Source organism: Ptychodera flava, chromosome 13, assembly GCF_041260155.1.
Source record: "Ptychodera flava strain L36383 chromosome 13, AS_Pfla_20210202, whole genome shotgun sequence".
Taxonomy (NCBI): Eukaryota; Metazoa; Hemichordata; class Enteropneusta; family Ptychoderidae; genus Ptychodera; species Ptychodera flava.
Genome location: NC_091940.1, coordinates 30,505,141 through 30,525,517, shown reverse-complemented (window position 1 = coordinate 30,525,517; position 20,377 = coordinate 30,505,141). Strand labels below are relative to the sequence as shown.

Sequence of the window (20,377 nt, the reverse complement as noted above, 5' to 3'; positions counted from 1 at the left end):
CCAGCGAACAACATTTATAGAGTACAGAATAGGACCGCTACCCATGAATTTATAAAACCAGTCCCACTCTTTGCGATGAATGCGTCATGGTGGACGGTAGCTGCAGTACAGCAGCTCGAGGTATTGCCTGGGTATTTGGGTCGGATGGCAATTTGCCGCATACCCAGGCAAAACCTCGAGCTCCTATATAATACGCTGAACCTAATTGTTGCGCATGTATTGATAATGACTATTTCGCAACACAATGATGACAGTGACGACGACGATGACGACGATCATTATTATAATCAGCACCTTAGTCGTCATCTTCATCTTCATCATCATCATTGTCATCACCATACCTCTCATGTTTGCGACCGTTTTAATTGTCTTTCCATGCGAAGGTGATGCGTCTTTTAGACACATAGGACCAATACCCGGTTTGTCACTTCATTAAAATTCTCAAACTAAATGCTAAAAATAAATCATGAATCATATTCAAATATATGCTGAGCCATTAATGTCAGAAAGTGTAAGAATAACATTCATATATCGATGGAAGAATTTGCTCAATATTCTCTCTCTCTCTCTCTCTCTCTCTCTCTCTCTCTCTCTCTCTCTCTCTCTCTCTCTCTCTCTCACACACACACACACAACACACTAACCTCAATAAAAGTCACATTAGCCTAAAGTCTCTTCTGGACGCACTGAAACAAGCTTCGACCGTATAGATTATTTCATTCCGGGCACCTCTGCGTGACAGAATGACAAGTAAAAACGTGACTTGGTAAAGGTGTTCCGTGACGCGTTTGTGGCTCAAAGGTAAATTCCACATAGGGTAATTACAGTTTATTAAGATGAAGTGAATGCCCCAAGTACTTAAGTGGTAGGACAAGATCCCGTTGATCCTTTTGTGTTTGAATTTGGCATACATGGAGAAAACCTGAGGCGCTACAACTGTCTACTTTTTATCGATTTGATAATTACTTGTTTTAGCGAGTGTGTTGAAGGGCGTCCAAGCATGACAGTGTGGGCGGGCAAACCATTGTTGAAATATATTTTATCAGTATTAAATGAATTTTGTAAACCTGAATAATTCATTTATTTTTACTTTATATGTTATGTCATCCATCATCCAACAGCCAAAGGCTAAAATTACAGAGGATGAGCTACCCGTTACAAATTTGTAAAGTGCACTGCTCGGCCATGGGCGGTTGATGCAATCGAGCTCATCCTCCTATATATACGCCAGCCGGTTCGTTGTCATATCCACTGCGCAATAACGCTTCCGTGTGTACATTTCAGAGCACCGTCATTGTTGAAAAAAAATTATGTTTACGCAATTACACTTAGCTCGTTGCTCAATACGCTGCCGCACTGTCAAGTCCCCGACTGCCGAGCCCTTGTGTTCACATGCTTTGCGCGTCTCGCGTTTCAAATGTCCAAAATGACAAATAAGCCGGTGTGCTGTATGTTAATCACGAATGGACCTGCAACAGAGGACTAACATATATACTGTTGCAACTTGACAACGGGCAAGTTTCGCCTTTTAAGTTGATAGATGTGTAACCGTCTTGACATATTCTCCTGCGCATGCTCCGTCTATCCGATATTGAGTTTATAGGTCGTGTATACTCATCACTGCTCATTCTCATGATTCTGCCCGGCGCAAATGAAGCGACAGAAAACAGCTGTGCCACAATCCATGGTCGGCTACAAGTGGGAAAAGTCGCTGCGTAAAAAAAATTATCTTTCCGATGGGTGACGATTACCAGGATGAACTCAAGACCTGTTGCCGAGCTTCCTGTACGGTAATGCATTCTATCATTGCGCCTGGTGAAACAGAAATACTCCGATCCATACAAGAGTTTTGACTCCTGCACAAGCAGCTACTACCAAACACATCCTTGACGTTCCTTTTTTCAAGAGACATTCGGTTTTTTTTCATTTTTTTTTTTGCAGATTAGCGTCAAGAACATGGTACAAAATTTGTAGAAAACCATCGTATACACCGTTGATTGTCTATGCCGAAGTCTTGTGGAAATCTGGCTGCGAAACTGACTGAGATAGGAAAGCGACATGCGATCTGAGCGACGCCTTATGACGATCTCATCTGCTCTCTTCTTGCTCGTGTTTCTGCTGTGTACAAATCAAGTGGTCGCTGACTTTGAAGTCGCTGAAGGCGGGAAGGACACAGGAAACACCACCGTCCTGACTGTAAATGGTACTCGCAGGTCCCCAGAAGACGAAGTGCAGGCCGCCCTTGAGTACGTCGCCGAGGTGGAACGGACGCGTGATAATTGCACTTTCGGGAAAGCCCTTCCGCTGACCTACGACGACTCACGCTGGGAGCACGAAGCACTGGTCGCTGTCAAAGCGGCTAACTTGCTGACGGATCTGCTGACGACCGAGACCGATCACATGAAAGGGCGGGAGCCCGAAGACGACTACCTGTTATACTCTGTCGTTCGATCGAACGTCGAGGAATTCCCAACCATCGTCGGATCTGCCATCGCGTTCGACAAATACTATTACCGCCAATACGAGCTTTTCTGTCCGTACGCATGGAGGTACACCGGGATCGTCAACACCAAAGACCTGTCCATCGGCTACAACTACCATGACCCGGCGGCTGACTGGTTCAGCGTACCCTACGAGTGGTATAAAAACGTGTCCTCTGACATCACAAAGTCGACGGAGCAGACAGACAATGCGACGAATCCGAACGACAGTGACGCAGGCAATAAGGCAGGGTTTCCGCTGGTAGCGATCGATCACGGATATTGGACGTATCCTTACTTCGATTGCGGCGGCGGCGACGTATGGATGATTACCTTTTCCGTTCCGTTTTTCCGAATCGTTAATCGCAGCGACAGCTCACCGACGAATGCAACAAATGCGACGGACAGTCTGTACGGCGGCATTCCAGCCCAGCTCGTAAACTACACACAAGAATCCTACTTCGAATTTGCGTAAGTACGTTCTATAAATCCCGTTCAGAATGATCGTGCATGTAAGAGAATTTCTATCGTGTTAAGGTGCTGACGTCAGTTTTGCCGTGCCTACAATTACTACGAGTATCGGATCACCCCAAATTATATTTCTACTCGGTTAAGGACGGACCATTAGCATTGGGAAGGGGGGGGGTCAAAAACAGAAAAAAAAAATTTTCAGAGCAGAAAGTTAGGAAAAAAAATCTTCAAACTAGTTTGCAAAATAAAAAAAAATAAATAAGAAGACAAAGGCGTAAAAAAAAAATCTGCAAAAGTCTTTAAAATTTTGAATTTTTTTTAGATTTTACCGACAGTAAGCAACTTTCTGTATTTTTAATACATCCTCCTCCCGGCACATTTTTAATTTTAATTTATACATTTAGAGTGACTGTATCCCTTATACTGGAAGTTGTGATTATCTTATCTTTTCAGGACTTTTGTATTCTGATCACTTGAAAATTATGAAATTATAGAGCCTGTTTTCTACTTGTTTCCTGCGTACAAACCAAGCAGGTACACTAGGTAAAACATTGAAACTATGGTATGGTTGTCAAGACAGAAAGTTGTATTTGCCTTTTAAGATCAAGGTAAACAGATGCAGGCCACATCAGTTTCATTTTTTTCACAGCATTTTATTACAATGATGAATGCAAGAATGGGTGAACAAGTAGAAACACGTCAATAATGATAAAACAACATATCAAGTCATTATGTATTATTTTGCTTTTAAAAAGGCATTTTCAATTCTTTTTTCTCAAAAAACAGCCTCAACAACAGCAACACATGTTTTAACATTCAACAATACACTACGTAGAATGCCATCTATCCAACAAATCCCAACACAAAAACACATAAAAGGGTTGAACTTTGAAAGTTTCTCGATAGCAAATACTGAATAAATCTGCATGGTTAATCGTTTTTGTGTAGCAAATTTCAAAGAAATTGGACAAGCCCTTTCAGAGAATACAGATTTTTGACCATGAATGGCATAAATTGCCCAAAAAGACAAATATTGAAATTTCAACACATCTATACACATCCAATCAATTTGGACATGCTGCTACAGAGAAATAGATGTTTTGATCAAAAAAGGGCAACAATTGCTCTAAAAACACAAATATGCAAATTTAACTATATTATTTAGCTTATTTTAGCTTCTCAGCTTGTCAAAATCAATTGTAAATCATGAGATATGCATGATGTTTGGTGGGGTGAATGTAGGCATTTCACCACGCAGTAGAAAGGGAAGCCAGGAAACCAAAATAGTCAATTTTCAAAACTATACGAAGCTACTGAGGAGCAAGAAGACCATGTTTCAGAGGAAGATGTGTAATCCAAAAAAAATGCTCCCAAAGTGCCACCAAATAACACCATTTTTATCTCTATTTTTCAAAAGCTCCAACAGCAGGAGGGGGGACACCCCCCTCCTGACCTCCCCCCGCAAAAATACTCCCCAAGTGCCACCAAATAACACCATTTTAATCTCTATTTTTCAAAAGCTCCAACAGCAGGAGGGGACAACCCCCTCCTGACCTCCCCCCGCAAAAATACTCCCAAAGTGCACCAAATAACACCATTTTAATCTCTATTTTTCAAAAGCTCCAACAGCAGGAGGGGGACACCCCCCTCCTGACCTCCCCCGCAAAAATACTCCCCAAGTGCCACCAAATAACACCATTTTAATCTCTATTTTTCAAAAGCTCCAACAGCAGCAGGGGGACACCCCTCTCCTGACCTCTTCCCAGTGACCGCTTGCGTGGCCGCTTGTGGTGCTTGGCACCACATGTTTGCCCTCTTTATCTTCAGACAGCGACGAACGAAAAAAAAATTATAAATCTGAAAATTTACTCTGAAAAAAAAAAATTTGCACAGCTAATCTCAATTGGAAAAAAAAAATTTCAGAAATTTACAATAGTAAAAAAAAAATTTTCACAATTTCATTGTGACCACCCCCCCTCCCAAGGTCTAATGGTCCATCCCTTAGAAGTTTTCAGTCGTCCACATGAGCTGAAGTGAACTCAAATGTAATTCAATGTGCGTCAACTGATACATGGCATTGCAGCGGGGACGCGCGTAAAATAAAGAAAAATAAGGTAGATCGCGCCTCGGGGACAGATATTCGGACTCTCACACTTTTACAATTCTTTTCTGATCTACCACTTGTGGAGGTAAATTTGAAAGTCTTAGAAAAAGAAAAAAACTTTCACCGGCTTACTTTTTCGAAATCTAAAATTTTACTTTTTCTCCATAGAGTTAACACAGGGATGGCGGCCATTTTGAATTTCAAATATCGGTAAATCTTTGGTAATTTGTTTCTCTAGTACCCTGAGAATTTGCACGTTGACCCCGATTTTCATTCTTGATGTTGAAAGAGAATGGTTGAAAGATTTCTTAAGGAAAGTTTGAGCAAAAGTTTAAGTCTTTCACTTTCGAGGCGCATACTACCTTAAGGAGAAATTTTGGCAAATAATGTTATGCGTTTTTCATCTGACGTGCTTTTTTCCAATATATGAAACATTTTCCTACAATCTTTTTGTTCTGCAGCTTGATGAAGCGTGCAGTTTTTTCCGAATGTTTTGTATTTGGAATAGGCTAATTTGATGGGTCGGCAGGTTCAACTACGGTACGTATATAGGCGCACCGAAACACAGGAACTGACAACTTTTTGTTAGTTTCTTCACAGGTAACTTGACCTTGTCAGTGACATCCAAGGGGAGGGTTTCTTCATTAAAGGTATACAGTCACATGTAATCTAAATATTCCCATATATGGTCAAAGGGGCATTCCTGAAATGCTCATGTGAGGACGCTGTTTTTAAAAAGCGGCTATCTGCTTAAAATCTGTGATTGGTTAGATTTTCTCTTTCCATGGTAACTGTGGCAAAATTTGAACAGGTGACAGTATACCTTTAATACGTTTAGATAAATTGTTGGGCGCACTCTCGAAACCCGACGCACGACGTTATTTGGAATGAGATAAATGCGTTACATCCACCTGCTCTCTTTTTTCACTTTCTATGAATCTGTCATGCTTACCACGTGTTACCCATCGATACACTCGAGCAGAGAATTATCCCGAAGAGGCGACTAATATCCACGCGCCTTTTGATGTTCTTGTAGGACGTGACTATGAGTGACTTCGGTGAATTCTGGGACTAGCAGTGTGGCAATTAAAATAGCAAATAACCGTATTGCCGGAGCGCTGACCTGTGAAAAGTCACTCGCACTGAATCAGCTGAATGGCGCATTACACTTTAATTACGAACGTCCGTCAAGGAAATCGCGTAATCTGTACACGCCGACGCCATACTCCTTTCGCGTACGGCTATTTGAATACAGTGTCAGTGATCACACACACGAATGCCACAAGACGTACGGCGGCAATGCCAATACATCATCACTAAAGAAGCTTCATGCAAGCATCAAACATAAGGGGCACTAGGAACTTATAAACTAAAAATGTTTTCTTTGGCGTCATTGCATCTCCTGATCGCTGCAGACCTTAGCATGCCTGGACGCAAGTTTGAACTCGGGTTGCCTACACAATATCGATACACTCGCCATTGTCAGCTTTATTTAATTTGTCGTTACGATATTTGCAGGCTATTGTTTTTCACCATACGCATGCTCAGTAATATCTTCATATTTCTCGAGCAGTAAATTTTAAAATCTTAACAAACGAAACGACTGGGGATACATATTAAATTTCAAAGAAACTCATTTTGGCTGTATGTTCCTTCTTTGCGACTTCGTTTACCGTTTACAAGCTCATATTTCTTGTCGGCCCGAGTAGTCCCTTCGATAATTACTATTCTTAAAAAGGTGATACCGAAAGAATTATAACCTTAGTGACATTATCGTGATACAATTCTCATTATTACCCTTTCTAAATTACCAAATTAAAAATTACACAAATCCAAACGAAATGTCAAGACATTCAGTAAATGAATTGTAGGTCGTATTTCATCGTGAAACATAGTGAAATTGAACCCGGGGGCGAGTTGGAACACATGTCGGCCCTGTAGTGAAACTTGTAAACATAAGAGTACGGGGCACGAAACCTAGAAATAGAGTCTCGGAAACGGATCAAATGTCTGTCTACACCAGTCGATTCGCAATCATCAAGTATTGCGTGACCTGTGACCTCCATCTCACACATATTAGTCCAGTATTCAATCGCGCTGTGGATTAGTGAAAGCCAATTAAAATAGGATTGCAATTGGCAATAACAACGTGAGATATGAAAAGAAAAAAAGGATGTTGGCCTTGCCACGGAGATGTTCTAACGGGCAGCATTAAAATAATAAAATTGAACACTACAAGATTGGTTACTATTGATTGAAAAGGGCAAATAAATCTGATCTAGGCCTACTGTGTGTTTTTTGGATAGCCAAGCGGTCAATACCAACAAGTGCATTCAACTGTGCTCTTACTTGGCTGAAATTTCACGCACACCCTTCAACGGATCGGAAGCGGTCCACAGAGGTAGTCAGGCGTTATTGATGTTGGTCTCAGCATATATACAAAATTCAATGTTCCGTATTTGTTGTTGTTGATATGCTTTGTTGTTTCGACATCGTTGTCATTGAGGTTGTGTGTACTACACTGTGAACATCGCCCCCGTCGAGATTCCGTGACTGACCCGTGCTCAGGGCCATTCTTGGTATACACGTAGGTACTCGCGCTCGTCGTAGTACAACTTGTTTTCCATGCAGTGTGAGCATGACGACACTGCACACAGCGGCACCTACACGAAGGCGATTAAGGAAGCCAGATTAAAAAACGTACACTCGTGTTGGTGTGTTCGCATTCCAAGAAATCAATATTGATCGGAAATAATGGAAAATATAAATGCAACGACAATATATCTTCTATTCCACACACACCACATAAATATTGTCTGTGTCTCCTGTGATATCACAGAGTTAACTGTTTACTTTGTACCTTTGTTCAACTTACACGACCTGACCTAACTCCCGTAGAGTAGAGCCCGCCAATCACCGGCGGATTTTCGCAGTATAGTAAACTGTTTGTGGTCGGTAAATAAGAAACTCGCGCTGCCCACATATTGAGCATCCACAATTTGAACAAAACATCAGTACGCCTATTTGAAAAAAAACCACAAAATGGCCTTTTCTGTCCATAATTACGCTAAAAATGCACACAATTCTGAAATAGCATATTAATTTAGGGACTGGACACAAATTACAGGGGGGGGTGGGCCGGTGTTTTTTGGGGGTGGGTCGCCATTTTTCGCGCAAGCATTTTTGAAGGGTCATAAAATTTTGTGCAAGCCTATGGGGAGGGTCACCTTTTTCATGCATCAAAGCTGAAATTGCATGTGCACGTTATGGAATACTGAAAAAGAAAAAATACCTCCTGGCACTTTCATTTTCTGCCATTACCATTTTCGGCGCGCCCTTCGGGCGCAAATTTCAGGTATAATAAACAATGTATTGATGATCCAAGCAGCCACATTGATTTAAGTTGTCATGATTTCTACTTATTCAACACTATTGTGCATAACTGTCCCCTATAATGACTCTTTCAATAACAATTTGGGAGATTACTTATTTGACATCATTCTCCCATTGACAATACATTGGGTATAGGTCGGTGTCAAACGTTCATGTCGCTGTATGTACATTTTTTAATTTTTTGAGGACATTGACAGAATACAAACTGTTCAGAATAGTGCATAGTGTCATCAATAACAACTGGAAGCTTCAGGTCGAACAACTTTTGAATAACAATTTAGGATCAGATAACCTATGAGTTATTTGTAGTTTCCTCATAGCCTACAATGTATAGTGAATCAACATTTTGGTGAAATTCCAAAATCAAATTTCTTGCACAACCATTGACTTGAAACCACTCTAGTCTAATCATGAATATTAATACTAATAATTAGGTGTACATAAATGCACAGGTTTACCAAGTTTTGTATTGGAAAAAAATTATTCATAGTTTCATCATAGACTGCCATGTATAGTGAACGGACATTTCAGTGAAATTCCAAAATCAAATTTCTTGCACACCCATTGACTTGAAACTACTCTAGTCTAATCATGAACATTAATACCAATAATCAAGTGTACATAAATGCACAGATTTTCCTATTTTTTTATTGAAAAAAATTAAATCGACATTTAAGTGATATGCCAAAATCAAATTTCTTGCACAACCATTGACTTGAAACCACTCTAGTCTATCATGAACATTAGTACCAATAATTCAGTGTACATAAATGCACAGATTTACCTATTTTTGTATTGGAAAAAATTATTCATAGGGTTTCACCATAGACTGCCATGTATAGTGAATCAACATTTCGGTGAAATTCCAAAATCAAATTTCTTACACACACATGGACTTGTAACCACTCTAGTCTAATCAAGAACATAAATATCAATAATCAAGCATACATAAATACACAGATTTGCCAAGTTTTGTATTTAAAAAAAATTATTCATAGTTTCTTCATAGACTACAATGTATAATGGATCCACATTTCATGCGAAATTCCAAAAACAAAGTTATTGTACACAGATGCACGTGTTACCACCCTCTTCTAATCAAGCACAATTATGTCAATTATTCAGGGTCATATATACACAAATAGTGCATATTTTTAATTCTGAAAATTTTTTTTTACAGATTTGTCATAGACTCCCATGTATAGTGGATCAACATTTTATGCGAAATTCCAAAAACAAAGTTATTGTACACAGATGCACATTTTACCACCCTCTTCTAATCAAGCACAATTATGTCAATTATTGAGGGTCCATATATGCACAAATAGTGCAAATTTATAATTCTGAAATTATTTTGACAGTGTTTGTCATAGACTCCCATGTATAGTTTTGTCATAGACTCCCATGTATAGTGGATCAACATTTTGACAGAAATTCCAAAATCAAATATCTTGTTCACATGTGCACTTGTAAACAACCCATGCTAATCAGGTATATCTATATCAGTTATTAAACATCTGTATATGAACAAAGATAGCTAGTTTTATACTGGAAAATACACGTTCGTAGTTTTCTTATAGTCGACTACATGCATAGTGAATCAACATTATCGATAAAATCTAAAAATTACATTTTTGTACAGGCATGCACTTTTTACCTGCCACTTCAAGCAAAGTACATTTACATGAATTATCACACACATATGATTTGATATTTCTTGGACAACGCGTTATATCGGCCACATTTTGCCTTCCTTTCGGGAGGGCGACTTAAAAAGTATAGCAGTCAGAAGGGGGTCTTTAATACATTGCGGGGTTTTTTTGGGGGTATTGAGTAACAGGGGAGGGTCACTTATTTTCATGCACGGATAAGGGGGAGGGTCACTAATTTTTGTGCATGAACTTTTGAAGGGTCACTATTTTTACGCAGCGGTTTTTCGAAAACACCGGCCCACCCCCCCCTGTAATTTATGTCCAGTCCTTAGAGCCGTGTATCGCTCTATGATTTCGTTTAAAGTTCAAGAGTTCGATAGTTTGCTCGAGGGGATTTCTCAACTCGTCGTGCAAACAGCGTTATTTCCTCGGCTATGTGATGTTTTGCTTGAGGTAACTACAAAGTAAATATGGAACTGGATAATGGTTTTACTGTTGTTACATGTATATTGCATTTCAAATGTTGAGGGAACACGTAGACAAATAGGTTAAGGGTCACCTTTAAAGCGGCAGTTCTCAATTCCTGGTTCTTGCATTACTGTTTGTTGACAAAGTAGTTTTTGCCCCTTGTTCTCCTTGGATATCTGTGTCCTGTCAATTAATTTCTTTAGAGATAAAGCTAATGACAAACCCCTCCGTCTTTAAGTCTTGACTAGTGCATAGTAGCTCACAGCTTTTCTTCTTTTTCGAACTTAAAATCGAATCTCGGGATCACTGTGCAAAACGATGTTGTTCACCTCTATCAGGAAAACAGTATATTAACCAATAACCAAAATTCAAGATGGCCGCCTGTTCTATGTTAGATATTTTGTAAAGAATAAAATGGTTCACGTGTTACAAGAAGTTGAGACGATATATCTTTTTTAAAAAAACTATAATTATAGAGTATTTCTCGAGGGTCTATGTCCAAACTCACCAGAGGTAGAATGTGTCCCGTGACAGATTTTCTTACTTTCGATTAAACTCGTAAAATTCTTTCTGGTCCATGTTTTGTGTCGTACGTCTATACATACAGTTTGTTTGACAGTTGTTGAAAAAACTCGATCTTTCAGTTTATTGAATTTTCTTGGTGAAAATCGAAAATCCAATTGGATTTTGATACAGAGTAATGACAAAGAATCGTGACTATTTTCAATTCTGAAGAGTGGTCGACTTAACGTAATTTGCTATCGTAATGCAAAGACAACACTTTGTAGCCCTAGATTTTCATTCTTGATCAAGCAAGAATTTGGTTGAAAACTTCCTTGAACAATACCTAAGCAAAGGAATCCGATCAAAACCTTTAATTTTCTTTAGGTAAGTAACATTGAACCTTGGAGAGAAATTCCAAGATGTACAAGGCAGGCTAGTAGACCGTCGGACGGTTTTCCAGGACCCAGGCGTTGTCATAATTCATGTCGAAACGAGTGACTTATATGCGACGAAGAAGAATAGTGTCTTAAGACAGAGTTTACAGAAAACGCAAATCATACCACTACTTCAGTAACACAGATTATCAATATTGTCCTCTTATTGACACGTCAGACGAGATATGGGAAATCGTTGCTAATGCCAAGTAGTCACGCTTTGGTATTTATTGCAAATCTCACATATCGCTTTATCGATTTCAATGGTCGCCGCTGACCTACTTTTCTGGGTCCCGTGGAGCTGGGAGACCAATCCATCGTTTGCATCGGGAGATGTGATTGCAAATCTCTGTGAGCTTAGAAACGGTCGCGTGTGGAGAACCAGTAATCAGAATGCTTTAAATTTATTTTCGCGGTGGCAGGTGTGGGTGCAAATTATCGTGACGTGAAAGCGCGGCTCTTCAGCGTTCGTAAACGTTTAACAGAATTCCGAGTAAATTGAATCAAAATGCTTGTAAGGACTTCTTGCATCGTGTTTGAAAAAAAAAGCATAGCGATATAGTTTCATCGGATTTAACTGATAACACGTGATATGTTTTTTACTTTCCTTTGAAATTTTCAGAATGGCATGGTTAAATGTTAATGACTTTTCCGAAGTTAATAACCGGAATAAAACACCATAAATAGTGTTCTACGAGTTAATTGTCACTTGATATTTTGACGGACAACAATCACTGCCTAATTTTGAGTTTTTGCTTCAAAGTTAACTGAATTACTTTTATATCTCGCTCGATGTTCACCAGCCTTTCGCTGTTTCTATTATTGAAAGAATATATTGACATGGCACTTTCACTCGCGCGGATAAGCTTTTAATCTCCATGGTAACCTTCCCTTTTAGCCCGAAGGGGGGAATTATTGGACATTATGAATCGAAAAAGAAATCGTTTGTGTTGCTATTTTGAGGTATAATAGTTCAACTCATCAGTGGGTCGTTGTAATTTAGTGTCTGGATAACAGATTTGTGGTCGTATGTTGGGTTTTACAGCACAGTCGTTTACGGCACAGCTCGCCGGGGTTGTTGACTCGAACCATCGACATTGAACACTTCCTTTGTCAGAAAAAATAGTTTTTAGATGACCGAGTCTTGTTGTTCCAATTGTGCCATAAATAATGATTCGGTGTGCGAGCATCATCGACAGAAATGTGCCGAAATTCTTACGGTTGGAAAGCCATATCTGTCTCGTATATTGCTTGCTACAGCGTCTGCGCCGAGGAACTGAACAACCACTTAGTACGCGCCTCGACAATGAAAGACCTCAACTTTCGCTAGAACCTTCTCTAGCGAAAATTTGAAAAGTTCCCGCTTGAAATCAAGAATAAAAATCTGGGGTCCCCATGCAAAATTTGGCACTATTTACTGACACTTGAAATTCAAATTGACCGCCATCCGTATGTTAACTCTATGATAAGGATTACATTTTCTATTTTCACGAAAGTAAACAGATGAAGTCTTAGGTCTTACTTATAAGGATACAGTCGTCGGAACTGCGCATAAAGGTCGTATGAGAACCATATGACCAATGTAAACACTGTATCCAAGGTACGATGAAAGTTAAATCATGTCATAATCTACATCGAATAAGTTAAATGTTGCAACTATGATGATGAGGGGTATCTAGATATCGTGCACGAAATACATTGTTTGTAAAAGAGAAAATCGCACAGGCGCAGTTCCGACGACTGTTTCCCTTTAATGAGCTCCAAAATGAGCCACACAAGTGGTAGACGAAAAAAGTATTGCATAAGTTTGGTCGCCCGAATATCTGTCCCCGAGGCACATCCTGCCTTTAAATGAGGACTTTGTCATGAGTTTGACAATGACTTACTTCAGTGACTTACAAGCGGTGACGATGCAACTTCAAGCATTTACGATTCGTCGACACAGGCAAGTCGGAGCCATTTGTTGTTGCCGCTTTACGGGCTGGCTTACAGTATTGGTCTCCTAATAGAAGACTATGCGATGTGTATTTTGAAATTGTTTTCAGGACCAATACAAGTTTCCAGACGCCGTAAACCTGTAGCAGGTATCTCTATTATTGTAGGGTCTTGCATATTGCACAAAGACAGCTCAATTTCTACCGCAACGCGAGTGTACAGGATGTTGTCTACAAAGTGAATTGAAAATCTGCGGTGTTCGATGGAAGAGCATACATAAACGGCCCAAGAAGGTGTGAGATAATAATGTACAACATGCTGTGCTCTGTTTCCGAACAACCATAGGTATTGTACCATGGACTGAGCACCATAACACCGCCACAGACACATAACACGCAAATATAGAACGAACATGGATATGCCCACGTGCAGACTGAAAGGAAAAATAATGTACCACATTTATCATTTCTCGTTATCTTTTTAATATTCAAGGTCCCATTGATATCATTTGAGAAACAACATTTATATTCTCGAATACCTACGGTGTCGGTATATTTAACGACAGTCGTAATGCTGCTGTCCATTTCCCCATGTACAAATTGCCTTCTCTCTCTCACATATCAATTTGAAACTGGCGCATTAGTCTGCATGAAACAGGGCCTTCAGCACCTCATTGTTACGTCCTATAAAATATTCATATCGGAAAACTATTCACGTTATGGTTGCTTTTACACAATCGACACGAGGGTCGCGTAACCGACAATTCTACCAAACGCATTAGGCGATGAGACGAATCCAGGGCTCAGGAATAAAACACAACCACTTCCAATGTTCCTCCTGTCAACATCTCAACATTTATACAAGGGAACTTCTTGTGTTTTTTTACGATCGAGAATCCCTTCTAAAGGGTAGACCATCAGACAAAAGTTCATGGCGATTCGTTTACATATTACAAAATATGAAAATGTCAGTTGCTTTTAAACATATTAGTATCTTACTATTGAGATTTTCAAGGTCTATGTATCGTCATAGCGATAGGACTATCATATATATATATATATATATATATTATATATATATATATATATATATATATATATATATATATATATATATTGTTGGCGGGTGATTAGACTGCTTATGGACATACATTGTTTGATCGTTTGGTTTACGATACGGATAGAACTTGCCGTCATTCAGATTGAATGTCACATCCAAGAAGTTTGCTATTTTCTGGTTTGTCTCAATTGTGATTCTCAGGCAAATCTCACGAAATACCTTTGTGATTTCCTTTATGATCTTCTCCGCCCTGCTGGCCGTGGTATTTTTGAGTACACCAAATCCGTATACTTCTTGGCGAGTGTGCTGAGCATATACAGACTCACCAGTTCGCATATTTCATATATATATATATATATATATATATATATATATATATATATATATATATATATATATATATATATATCTCGAAGTAAATATATATATATATATATATATATATATATATATATATATATATATCTATATCGAAGTATACAGATGTCCTCGTGGGATATTACAGTGCTAGATGTTAAGCAGAGCGTTATAAATACACAAATTACCTTAAGTCTTCTATCTGAGAATTGCAGGATGCATGAAACTTAAGTAATAGATTTCATTACTTTGTGTATATATATATATATATATATATATATATATATATATATATATATATATATATATATATATATATATATATATATATATATGCAGCGACATTGTGAAGAAATGCATTGCATTATGACATAGGCTGAATACGAACGTGATTATCCTAGCTTGTTTTATGTTTTAAAATTTACTTTGAATGGCTGAAGTTTATTTTAAATTGTAAATTTCCTCTTTGCCGAGACTGACAGCCGCCAAGAAAACACCCCGCAGAGCGGGACTTACGGACAGTACATATCAATTAAGGTTTCTACGTCACGATTGTGGACGTGAGCTTTATCTGATACGGTCCTTTGTTCTGTTGTATGACTTTTGGTGTGTACAAATGATCCACATTGTAAGTAAGGCCTGATTTGAGGTTTTTTTTATGACGGTTGCAAGTCTCGGACAATCTTGCTGTCATTGATAAATGTTGTAATTTTCAGCAATTTCAAGAAAAATTCAAAACACTCCAGCCGCCTACACGACGAGTCGCGATAATAGCTGAAGTATTTCGCAGTTTCAGGCATACCATTAGTTTAACAATTACAACAGAGAAAAACGCGAGGACATTCTCTCAGTGTCATGCCATCAACTAAATTGCTGTCTTTGGACGCCATCAAGTATATTACAGATGTTTTTGTTCACACAGCAAGGTCTTCTGCAATGACCCTTAAATATATTGCCTGTGAATACTAGAAACAAAGCCTCTACAAATAATATTGCATTCAGTGATGTGCGCTTTCAGAACAAAATCAATCATTATACATCTACCAACGAGAACAATAGAATTTGCGTTCGCTAAAAAAGCCGTACGGAACGCCCGATCCGAAACACGTACGGTTTCAAGGCGCCCCATTCCCTGCGGCTGTATCTGCGCGTTCACTGTCGAACGGTTTCAAGGGACCCATTGGACGAGTGCCAGAACAAGTCCAGGGCGCGCTCTGAACGTCTGTGTAGTGCACTGACTCCAAAACTTGCAGAAGCGCGTCCGAGATAGCGTTCCACACTGGCGCGATAAAATCGGAAGAAAAATTGTTGACATTGCACGAAAACGGTCATTACTCTGACATTTTGACGCCCCAGTCACGAAAGTAAGATGTATAATAATAAGGTTATCACGAAAATACCGCAAAGGATGCACTCGGACATTGGCGCCGCTGCGCCAATGTCCTCGTTCATCCTTTGCGGTATTTTCGTAATAACCTCATAGTACAGGTATTTGAAATTTTAAATAACCACACACACATGAACGTTCGCATATAAGTTCATATGTATGTATGTACATACGTATGTATATATGTATGTATGTATGTATGTATGTATGTATGTATGTATGTATGTATGTATGTATGTATGTATGTATGTATGTATGTATGTATGTATGTATGTATGTATGTATGTATGTATGTATGTATGTATGTATGTATGTATGTATGTATGTATGCATTATTTGTCTTAGATTAATACAGGCATCATAACATCGTTCATTCGATGTAACTCTGATATTTTAACAATGGTCACTACTTTCAGTTACGTTGTTGATAGATTGCCACGCTAACTTTTGACGAAGCTACACGAGACTAATTGTGCCGGTGTTTCATAGAGTCTTCAATTAAAGCGTTTTCCATTACACTATCATATTTAATTTCAAATTGATAATTAGTTCAACAGAAATTTGAAAGTTGAATGAATCTCATCTGCGTCTCGCGTAATGTAATTAGTCTTCTTAATTATCACTACATTGGCGATGTCGTTATGGCGATTGAGGCCCCTGCCATGTTGTTGATTGGGTCATATAGTACAAATTACATCATACAAATTACATCAACATCTGAAATTCAAAAATTGTCAGCCCAGGTTGACGTACAGAGGGGGTATGGTACTGAAAACTCATTGCATGGTGTACTTTAAATTGACCCGCTCTACATCTATTTTGGGTTTCGCTCGCGAATATTTTGCTGATTCGTCACGGTCGACTTTGATTAAATTTGAATAAAAATGCCGTCAAAAGTTGTTTTTAATTTTTGATTTTATTCATAGAACACCGACAAATGATTGATTTTAATATTTTTAAAGGAATGGAATCAAAACTAGATCAGCGGGAGTTGAAAGAAATATTCAACTTTCATATTTTCTGCCTTTGCGAAAGGTTGGTTGAAATATCGCCCAAAAGGTATCATAGGGTATTGGGACTATTTGATGGCTTGAATGAATCAGGTGGGGCTTGTTTGATGCATTTTGTGGTCTAAGAGATTTGCAGAATTAATAATCTGAGCTTTCAACAGTTGTTGTTGCTCTCTTTCTGAAAATAAACATTGCATTGGAGTATAAAAATTGTGAGCCGACCGCAAAGGTCAAATTTGGTGACCCCAGCTCAAATTACCTGCTCAGTACATCACATTTGATCATGTCAAACATTTTCCGCCATCAACAGATAAAGCTATTTAGAGGTTATAAACGGCAAGCGAGGGTATTTGGTTGCGGATATAAGACCTCTGGGGTGAAAATTAGCATATTTGGCGGGAAATAATCACCGAGCGAAGCGAGGTGATTATTTCACCCAAATATGCTAATTTTCACCCCAGAGGTCTTATATCCGCAACCAAATACCCGAGCGCACCGTTTATAACCTCATTATAATATGCTAAAGTTAAAAACAAGTGGGCAATTTCGTTATTTAGGGCCGAAGTTGGAACGAGAGTTCAGGAGCGCCCAGCCTCATACAAACTCTAAAAAAGAACGTTTCAAACGCGCGCGCGTGCACAGTTGAATTCATAAAATACGGTTACGCAACGCATCGATATCGCGATTAGACATCGAACTTGAAGAATTTTACTTAAAAAACGCTCAAAAAACTTTAAAAAATCATGTTGTTGTTACATAGCCTCCGCTCCTTACAGAAACTCTTAATTTGTTGGTTCGTCAGGCTGCACCAGACTAAAATTTAACAATCAAAATCAATCTGAAGCCATAGACTTGTTCGACATTATGGCGCGTTGAGCTCTCAAGTTGGCGTTCGAAATTTGCGCGAGCTCAAAAATGTTACGCGGCGCGCAGGTCTTCTTGTTGAGAATATAAACCCCGGCTCCAGCCAATCAGATTGCCGGATTCAAGCTGAGCATATTATATTCATTATTTGATTGAAATTGTAATTGGATTAAAATCTGAATAAATCATATCCAGGAAGATAAAAAGTTTTAACCGTAATAAGTTGATCTTATAAAGTAGAATTATTCGGTATATGCGATTGGCGATAAACACTGCTCGTCGCTCAAGATAGATAAAGTACTATGTATAGTGAAACTGAAAAAAATTTTGAATTACACAAGTACCTTGTATCCTCAGAAAAAACTTAGGGCATACAGTCACATGCTATATCAACAGCCTTTCAGAAACAAACATCTTTTTAGCATGACGACGTGACTCGGGCGTGTTGCATGAAATGAAGCAATTTACTAACCATAATAGAAGATGTTGACCAATTTCATTTCTCAATTATGTCGGTGCATTAGAGAAAATGAATTTGTGAAAACTGGCAATCGAATAAAGGAGGTGGTAAATATTTACTCAGGTAGAGTTAATATCGACTGGCGGTAAAATCATACCGTTTAGTAACACACAGTTTATATTCTACGTAGGGAAGGAGTGATATTAATTTTTTCCTTATTAATTTAAGCATTTTAATTACACAGGAAATTATTTACCAAGAGTAACACGCCTTATTCCACTACGTTTTTAGCTTAAACTAGTTATTTGAAATGGATCCATGTGTAACATCTGCCGAAAGACTTGGCAATTTTAACTTTTGTACGTAAAATGATTAAATTTTATGTTTGATGTGTAGTCCTTTATGAATCAACAAGCCTACGAAGCATTAAATCTTTCGAATTCTAGGGTTTGCAAATTTGTTGTTCTCAGTTGTGTAAAATTCTATGGAGTCAACGTCAAAAGGGCGATGAAAACACCGGCAAAAGCGGGGTATATTGGCACATCCTTCATGCGATAGTAGTAATCAGACCTTTTTGTCTGAGGGTACCTTTTATGAAGAGTAAATACAAGCAACCCCCTAACTTCCAGAGAATTGTATTATGGGTCCAGCTTTCCCTATTTCTCCTTCACTTGTGCCTGTCAGAATAGCTTTGCAAACAGTCCAGCCCTGTGTGAAGAAGCATTTTGTTGTCATGTAACTCGATGAATTAAAGGATGTGCAATATCCTCACGTCTCAAAAACTGAATGATAAAAACCTCACTACTTTTTATCCAACTATGCGTGGGTATCTTTTAAAATTTATTAAGTGCTGCAATTCTCTTACATCCTGATCGTGTCGGGACTATTTACCCACGCGGATAGATATGATTAGCCATAGGCAAAGATCGGAGAGACGCCTAGACGAAGTCTCAATTATGTGCCGTATGAATTTGACGAATCGTTGTTGAGTTGAAAGGTAGTAGTGAGGAAGCTGAATCCACGGATTCAGTGAAACATGATAGCGAAGATACCCTTTTCAGATGATGTGTGTTTAACGAGCACTGTTTTATACAAGACAGCCTGGAAATAGATCATCTAATATGCATTGGCAGATAACGCCGACAAGGCATATCACAAATATCACTGGCATTTGTGGTCGGTAATAGTGTATCGCGTGCTCATTCTCCAAGTGATAGCTTTCAGCAAGATCGACAAATTCAGAGTCTCATTGATCATAGCCAATGACTCTACATCATACTCAAATTATGATGATTTATATCAACAATTGAAAAGAAAATCCCACAATCAATGAGAGTAGCCAATTGTGTTTAATACGCGCACAATTGAGAATACTTATACTGGACAGGGTACGAGTCTCGTTAAAATTTTTATATCTTATACTTGTGTTGCATTGACATATCTTTAATAGGTTTTGTAGCAAGGTGGTGATGTCTTTCAGTGATTACGATCGTCATGATAGAACCCAGCGTTTTAGAAATTGCATGACATTTCGTAATTCTTGAATCAATTGAACCTGCCTCTACTCAGTGCTTACGATCGGTTGAGAGTCAATCAGAGGGCGCGATTTGAAAGGTCAAGGAGCGGGGAGCTACACTGATGAGTAAATTTAAATATTAAATTTTCGTCATTTTGCAGAACAATTCTTTCATGCGTCTTCATTGTTTAGAGATATTTCATCGCCGTGACGTCATATCATTTACCACGATGACCTAGTCAGGCGTCATATCGCTTGAAGCGTAGTGATCGTCAACTGAATA

The 20,377-nt window shown here is 38.7% G+C and overlaps 1 protein-coding gene across 3 annotated transcripts in view; it reads left to right on the top strand.

Annotated features, from left to right (window-relative positions):
* Positions 1–20,377, top strand: part of LOC139148132 (metabotropic glycine receptor-like) — a 90,182-nt gene that overhangs the window by 45,029 nt on the left and 24,776 nt on the right. Inside the window, exons 1-2 of one of the 3 annotated variants that reach the window (XM_070719441.1) lie at positions 1,648–1,785; positions 1,942–2,951. In XM_070719441.1, coding sequence (XP_070575542.1) covers positions 2,059–2,951 — 893 coding nt within the window. In that variant the 5' untranslated portion in view covers positions 1,648–1,785; positions 1,942–2,058. Of the gene's footprint in view, positions 1–1,647; positions 1,791–1,941; positions 2,952–20,377 lie in introns of those variants that run through there. The other 2 variants (XM_070719439.1, XM_070719440.1) reach the window with 2 other exon arrangements.